At 36.8% G+C, this 8562-nt stretch overlaps 1 protein-coding gene across 1 annotated transcript; it reads left to right on the top strand.

The window, feature by feature from the left end:
* Positions 1-6: 6 nt before the first annotated feature.
* LOC110038888 (pentatricopeptide repeat-containing protein At2g37230) lies at positions 7-1976 on the top strand (the record flags this gene model as incomplete). The annotated part of the gene is made up of 1 exon (XM_020743806.1): positions 7-1976. A coding segment is annotated over one exon (1590 nt), but the record flags the coding sequence as incomplete, so codon positions are not given.
* Positions 1977-8562: the final 6586 nt, after the last annotated feature.

The raw sequence follows: 8562 nt of genomic DNA, 5'->3' as shown, positions 1-8562 counted from the left end.
GCTCTCCTAAAAGCCATCCTCCGCCGTGGACGAGTTCTAATGGCTAAGCGTATCTTCAATTCCATGAACCGCGAAGGTGTACCGCCGGCTCTCTCCACATACAACATTCTTATCTGGGGCTTTTGCCTCTCGATGAAAATGGAGACGGCGAAGCGATTCTTTTCTGAAATGAAAGAGAGGGGATTTTCGCGGGATATTGTCACCTACAATACCCTTCTTAATGGCTGGGTGCGGGCGAAGAAGATGGACGAGGCACAGAAGGTTTTTGATGAAATTGTTGCTGCTGGTCTAGTTTGCAATTCGGTTACCTACAACCTTATGATCAAAGGACATGTGTCTTGTGGAAATGTGGATGATGGAATCCAGTTGTTTGATGAAATGAAGTCTAAGGAGCTGACAACCACTGAAAGGACATATGCTGCTCTGATGCCTGGTCTCTGTGATGATGTGAACAGGACTGCAGCTGCCCTGAAGGTTTGCAAAGAAATGGCTGAGATGAGGATTAATCCCAGGGACAAGTCCATATTTTTTAGATTGATCACAACAATGTGTAGGGCTGGGGACTTGGGTGGTGCATTGGATTTGCACCGCTTGATGGATCAGTTTCAGGTTCTTTTAGATTCTAGGCATTACAGTATATTGATTGAGAGTCTCTGCAATGATGCCAAGTTTGACCAGGCGATTGAAATGCTTGACGAACTCCTTGAGAAGGGCATCTTGTTGGGTCTTCAAAGTTTGCCTATAGAAGCCTCTGCATACAATCCAATAATTGATTACTTAAGCTGCCATGGCCATACTTTGAAGGCAGATACATTCTTTAGGCAGCTGATGAAAAGAGGAGTTGATGATAAGATTGCATTTAATCATTTGATTCGTGGACATGCCAAGGAGGGGAACCCTGAGCTTGCATTTGAAGTCCTCAAAATCATGAACCGTCGTGGTGTTGAATCGGATGCTGATGCTTATGAGCTTCTTATATATAGTTTCTTGAAGAAGAGTGAGCCTGCTGATGCTAAGACTGTTTTGGATAGCATGGTTGAATATGGGCATCTACCTAGCCCGGCTTTGTTTCGATCAGTAATGGTTGCACTATTTGATGATGGGAGAATCCAGACAGCAAGCCGAGTGATGAAGATTATGATAGAGAAGGAAGTGAAGGAGAATCAGGACATTGCACAAAAGATCATAGAAGCTCTCCTCATCAGAGGACACATTGAAGAAGCTATCGGCCGCATCAATTTGATGATTATGAATGGCTGCATGCCTGATTTGGATAGTCTGGTAGTCTACCTGTGTGAAAATAAACATCCAATTGCAGCACTCAAGCTTGTAGAATTTGTATTGGAGAGAGACTATGATATCAGCTTCTCAAGCTATGACCGTTTGCTTGATGCTCTCTATATTGCTGATAAGATACTACCAGCATACTCTATACTTTGCAAGATCAAAGCCAAAGGTGGGGCAGTGGATAAAAAGGGTTCTGAGACGCTCATTAAGACGTTGAACGCCCAGGGGCACACAAAGCAGGCGGATATTCTCTCAAGAATTCTCTCAGGAAACACTGTTCTTGAGAAGAAGAGGAGAATGCCAGCCTAGGCCTACTTAAAATTTGAATCCACGTTTCTTTCCTGGAACATGAACTTGCAATGCAACATAAGAATGAGTTCATCAAACCCTCTCCATGCCTGACGTTGATGGGTTCCTCGTGCATTGGTGGCCACGAGTGAGAGTATACTGTGCTTGAGTGCCTCAAGCCTTGTGCTCTGGGCAATTGTTTATGCCTCTACGAAGGGGACTTGTGCTCTGGGCAATTTTTTTTCCGGAAAAGTAATTCCTTGACATTTTATTGTTTTTTTATCTTTGCTTCCACATGCTGTTTAGACTGTATTAAATTGTTTTAGAAATTATGATGTCACTCCATTTTTCTCAATTGCCTTTTATTTTTTTAAATTTTAATTTAATTGTCTTAGGGTCTGTTTGGGACAGCTGCAGCTTATCCAGTTTCTGCTGATAAGCAGCTTATCATGATAATCTGCTGATGAGCAGCTGATCCGGATAAGTTGTCTTGCATCTTCATTCTCAATCAAGACAACAAGAATACACTATAACCAAGCAAAAATATTTAACGAACAAACGTGAATATAGACCAATTGAGGGAAAAAAAAAATTAACTTTGCTAAAGATTTACCCAATGAGAAAAACAAAACCAATAGAGCTTCAAACTCTCAGACACGCAACGAATGAAACAACCAGCAAAGGCCCGACAACAGAAATTCCAACAAAACTTCATAACCTCAAACTCTTCTTTCAAAAATACACATGAATATAACTACCATCATTCCTTAAACTTTCATATTTGCATATGCATATAACCATCATGAATGTAAACACATAATAATTGTGTGTTAGGTTTGTACATTTCCCTTAACTTTATAGAAAATCGTTACATTGTAAGCTAATATATATTCTCTCATATGTCTGAATTCTCTTATTAATGCAGGCAAATTGAAAAAAAAAAATGTCATCCAAAGATGGTCTAAATGCCAAATTAAAGCATAAGACCTATCTTGATTTGAAGTTATGGGCGATGATTGGCATCAGTTGTGTTGCTTTGTTAATATTTGTTCTAATTGTCCTATCCATATTTTTAAACAGGAGGAAATCAAAGATGAAGCATCTGCGCTTGCCTACCATGACAAGGATTCTAGAAAACACAACACAAGCTCAAAAAATGCCTAACATTGAAATCCCTAAATGCAAAACTACAAAAAATGCAGTTTCTAAACAGAAAAGACACATAAACTGATACAATAAAGCAATCTAGGAAGAAAAACAAAGAGAAGAAATGTTCACAACAAGGAAAATAAAACGGCAAAAAAAAAAAACAAAAACAAAACAAACCTTTTTTTATGCTTGGAAAGGGATATTTTGATGACCCTTTTTCGCTTTGTGATGAAAGAGATGCGGATCAAACAAGACAGTTCGCGGTGGAGCAAACATCAGATATAGTGTTACATAGAGGTAAATGAAAGTAGACAACACGAAAAGATGGAGGGATGCTCAGCTGACACTGCCTCAACCCCATCTTCCCCACTATCTCTCATGCCCAAAACCTACAAACCATCGCAATTGTTACCTGGCCTTTTCTCGTTGTAGGCGAGGGATCATCGACATTGTCTCGCTTGGGGTCGTCGCTTCCGCATTCTGCACCCTCAAAATCCACGGAAAGCTTCTGGATCGCAACCTGCTAGGGTTTCGCGGAGGGCGGTGGTCTCTGGTAGCTTGCGAGCGGGGGAGGAGACGCGAGGGACGGGGCACCAAAGATCGGTGGTCTCTTGCGAGCGAGGGAGTAAGCAAGGGAGAAGACGCAGGGCGGGGCACCAAAGGAAATAAGCAATGGAAAACGAGGCCCGTGGGGGTCATACCGTGCGCCGCGTCTTTCACAAAATTAAAACGCAGTTTTTAGGCGTGCACGTGAAACGTGCGAACCAAACGCAAGGACAGCATTTTCAAAACGTCATCCGCAGTTTTAAGCTGCCCCAAACAGACCCTTAATCTCTTTCTTTTATTACAGAGCAATCTACTATTTTGAATATATATTTATTTTCTACTTAATAGTAGCTATCTTATTAACTACTAATTTGATTTTGGCTTAATACTTTATTGTAATTACAAAATTTAAAATATATGAATTATAGGATAATTGCAAATAATTTTTTATTTTTGGATATATAATAAAGTTTAACTGTTTGTTATAAAAATTTATTATTTTAAATAAACTTAATTTAAATATTAAATCCTATCTTTATGAACACTTAGGGCTGATGAGATTTAAGGTACCAAGATTTAGTAAATCATGTAAATTCAAATATAGTATAAATTATTTAATTATTAATAAAAAGTTCATTAAGTTAAATAAAAGTTTAACATTCATAAAAGAGTAATGAATTTTTTATTAATTTTATTAATTAGTTATTTTTTAGGAGTTTATTGAATGATTAAGAAATTAATATTTATCTTTTATTAACTACTAATTAAATAATAAATATAAATCTATTTAATTATAATTAATCAGATATTATTTTAATTAATTATTAATTATTAATCAATTAATTTAATAAAATTAACTTAAACATAATTAAACTAATAAAACCCTCGGCCACATTTTTCTCTTCCTGAAACCGTCGCATTTTGCTCTCTCCTCTTTGTTTTGTTTGAAAAAATATTAGGTCAAGAGTCCTAATGCATTAGGACTCCAATGGTGGGGCGCCACGTGTAAAGTGACCCTCAAAAAAATGTATTACGGTGAGGTCATTTGACACGTGACACCCCACCATTGAAGTCCTAATGCATTAGGATTATTGACCTAACATTTTTTCATTTTTTCCAAAACCAATCACATTCGTGACGAACCCTGGCGATACAGTCACAATTGGAGATAGCTGGTAACACAGCAACGGGTTCATATCTTTTTCAGTGACCAGAAACTCTCATTTTTCTCCTTCCGCTCCTCTTCTATCTGAGACCAAAGAGGAAGGTAACTTCACTGCTTCTCCTTCGTAGAAGCGTCCGTATCGGAAGTTTTAAATCCATTGATTCATGGGTTTTAATTAATCATGAATTTAAGGCCAAAATCGGTGAAATCCGAATTTATCTAATCTGGGGTTTTATTTCATCCAAAATGACTGTCAGGTGTGATTTAGGTTAAATCCAGCTTAAATCCTGTTCTAAATCGGTTACCAGACAGGCTCTTATAAATATGCATGAAATAGAATAAATTAAACTCTTATAAATATATATGAAAAAATAGACTTGTTATTATGCATCGCCTAATGTGCGTGCATTGATTCTCGTAAGAAATAAGCTTTCTATTGATTTCCAGGAGTTGGTTTCAGTTTGTTCTAATTTCTGGAAGTATGGAAAGAAAATTGAGAAAGAAATAAAGAGAGGAGACAGTTTTGTTTTTTCTTTTTAATGAAATATTATTTTAATGCAGTAGGAGCGTTGGGGTGCCATGAATATTAACAGCTTTTTATGGACATTTGGGAAGGTACACTGTTGTAAACTTTAAACTTAGCGCCTGTTTGAGGCAGCCTATTCGGGTGCGACCGCCGTACTATTTGGAAAAGGCTTTGGTGAGAGTTTTCATGCCGCACGAAAACGCTTTCTTTTATTTCGTAATAGGGAGGCGACGCGGGGGCATAGCTACGTTCGGCGTCCGCGGCTGGCATTTAGGGAAAAAATTCCTCCCGTGCCCTTCGGTGATCTCTCTTGCGCTCTCCGTCGCCATCTCTCTTCTCGATCTCCTCCCTCAAGAACATCGATTCGATTGTTGCTCTGGTGAGATCTATGTATTGCTATGCTTATTTTTGGTTCAATTTTGGATGCGTGAGGAATGCTTGTCTTTCTCACGTTTTGGCAATATTTGATTGATGCTGTAAATAGGGTTTTCTTGATGATGATTTTGTTGGATTATTTTGGAATGCATTGGATTATTTTGGAATGCATTGGATTATTTTGGTATGCATTAGAAAATGGTCTGATCTGTGTTGTTGTGCACTTTAGATTGTTTTTTGGATGGTGATATTCTAACTAGTGTCCTCTTATCGTGTCCTGAAATTGATTTGAATGGGACAAGTTCTATTATCGTGGATGATTGCTGCAATGGTGTTTTGAAATTGACTGGGATTCTCTAATTTAACTTGTTGTTCAGGATATGGATTGCTCTATTTATTTTAATAAGTTACATTTTTGGGGGAAGTTTGATTGGGGTAAATCTATTCAATGCAAACGAATCCCTTATATCGTTATGTAGTTTCTTTGGTGAATTGTGGACTAACATCTTTGGTGTCTAGCCATTAATAAAATGAACATTATTGCGTGCTTAGCAACACAGATCAAATAACATTATAATATTATGTTAGTCCCCCAAAGCATTTAACTTGAGAGATAAATTTGAGGGAGTTACCCGATAAAAGTTTTATCTCTTACTGAGCTATGTTAATTACCGTCCAGGTACATAACAAGTTTCATTTTTCTTTTCTCCGAAGCATGACATTTTTTCATGCATGGATAACAGAAAGTGGCAGTAAATAGTCGGTAAAAGCAGGAAAAAGTAAAGGCAGGATTAGTAAGAAAAGAAAAAAACATTTATTTGAATTTGCTATGCAAAGATGTTTCTTTGAAGAAGGCCTTTAATCTTATAAAGAGCTAGTTCATTTTAAGAAAAAAACTATTTATAAAAAGCTAGTTCATACATATTGGACAGTTTATTTCCCTGCATGATTGAGAAAAAGCTGTTCAAATTTACAATGGTTGCCCTATTGGCCGCCAAAGCTAATGTGGGTGGAAAGCTTTGAACTAGGAAGAAGGCACTAGCAATTGTTATAGCATTTCTTTCAAAATATCCCATCTTTTCCTCTATGCGATGACATTATGCTCGACTGTTTTATGTTGTTGTATGTTTTAAGCTTTTTAAGTACCTTGTCATCTTAATTGGGATTGAAATTCTTTATGAAATCTTTCGAAATCCAAATGTTGGAAATGAAAGGGAGTGATGTGATTGTTCCATTTCCATTTTAAGCCCTTAATTTCTTAAATGGTTAGCCTTGATGGGGAAGTTCTCTCTCGCTTTCCTCGGGTTGCACATGTGCTTCTTTTAGGGGAAGCCATTATACTACTGATTGTTGGGAATTTGTATTTCTGATTTAAATAGCTGTTGAATTTTATGGTGAAGAGGATTCATTGCAACATTTTGCTCTCTTATAACTAGATGATTAAGGTGCAAACATTATTCTGTGCTTATTAATGGCATTTATTATGGTTTTTATCTTTACCTAGAGTTTTACAAAGCTCTGAATTCTGCAAAGTTTCAAATTGTTATTTTTTTAAACTATATGGTGGGCCTTGATGGGGAATATGTCTCTTTATTTCCTCAGGTTGGACAAGTACATTCATATAGTGGAAGCCATTATACTGATTGTTGGGCTTTGTATTTCTATTTCAAATGGTTGTTCAGTTTTATGGGGAAAAGGATTTAGAGCAAAATTTATCTATGTTATAACAAGATGAAAATTATCTTGTGCTTATTGATGACATTTAAAATGGTTTTTTCTCTTACCTAGTAGAATTAAGCATGGGGGCCACTCACATCCACTATATTCATTATTTCTTTTGAATATTTCTATAAGATGAAGTTCAGTTTCAAATTTTTTTTGGAGGTATTTATGATTGTGATATTCTATTCTAAATTGGTATGCTGTCAACAGAAATATCGTATGTGTAGTATTATGCAGAGTTTTAAATGGTTGTTTTTTTTAAAGTATATGATGAGTCTTGATGGGGAAGTTGTCTCTTGCTTTCCTCGGGTTCAACAAGTGCTTCCTGTAAGCATACTTTTGGGATTTACTATGCATTGAACGTTGGTATGTATTGCTCAAGCAAATTTTTGAGATTAGCTATGTACTACATAGTCAGATTTTGGGAATTTCTGAAATCAATTTATGTTGTTGCTTCATCCTTTTATGGGATTCATGAATGAAATGTCTGCAGACTTTTGCTTAGCTAGATTTTTGGGATCGGTTGAAGAATTTTGCTTTATCTATTTATGGGTTTGTATTGCTTAGACAATTTTTGGGATCGATTGCAAACTTTTGATTTATCTATTTATGGGATTGTATTGCTTTGCCAGTTTTGTTGGAGTTCTGAAATTTCTGCAAAAGTATAATTTCAAAATGTCTAAGGCGAATGAAGGGGGTCCGTCTGCTATGTGGGATATGGAAATTACAAATTTTTTTTGCTTTCTCTGTATTAAAGAAATATAACTCAGAAATAGGCCAACAACGTATTTTAACAAGGAAGGTTGGCAAAATATCGCGAAGAGGTTCAAAGAATTAACTGGAAGGGATTACGAAAGACTCAAATTCAAAAACAAATAGGATCAGTTGAAGAAGGAATGAAAAATTTGGAAGGTGAATGGTGGGCCGAGAAATTTGAGATAATATTTACATTTTCAATTTGTTTATTCCTAAAATAATTTTTTATTTACCGAATTACCCCTCTAAACCCCCTCCTCAATACAATGTTTAAGGCAATGCCGACAGTGAAAAAATACAAATAGAGTAGAATTGAGTCGGACCATAAAGATAAACATGATATAATGTTTAAGGGGGTTGTGGCAATGGGAAAACATGTATTCAACCCTAGTGAGATGGATTTTATAGGCATACCAGATGACTTCCCATCTGAGCTGGTGACGGCTGATGAAGAATTGCATAGTATTAACTGGAGGGAGATGGGGAGTCCAGTTCACTTTCAAAGAGGCCTAGGCTTGGTAGGAGGAAGGAAAAAAAGGATAATTTTGTGAAAACCTCCTTTGATCGACGCATTGATGCTTTTGGAGCTCCACCATCTGCTCCAGTCCCTGACAACACCATCTTAGAATGCCTTGGAACATTGACTTCTCTTCCTAAAGTAGTTGCAGACATGCGCTTTCATGCAAAGTGTGTGAAAAAACTCGAGGATCCTACTCGTTGGCAAATATTCATGGCACTATAGCCAGAA

The sequence above is a fragment of the Phalaenopsis equestris genome, unplaced genomic scaffold (assembly GCF_001263595.1).
Source record: "Phalaenopsis equestris unplaced genomic scaffold, ASM126359v1 Scaffold234253, whole genome shotgun sequence".
NCBI classification, from domain to species: domain Eukaryota; kingdom Viridiplantae; phylum Streptophyta; class Magnoliopsida; order Asparagales; family Orchidaceae; genus Phalaenopsis; species Phalaenopsis equestris.
The sequence above is the reverse complement of the archived record's forward strand: the minus strand, read 5'-3'. Positions and strand labels throughout refer to the sequence as shown.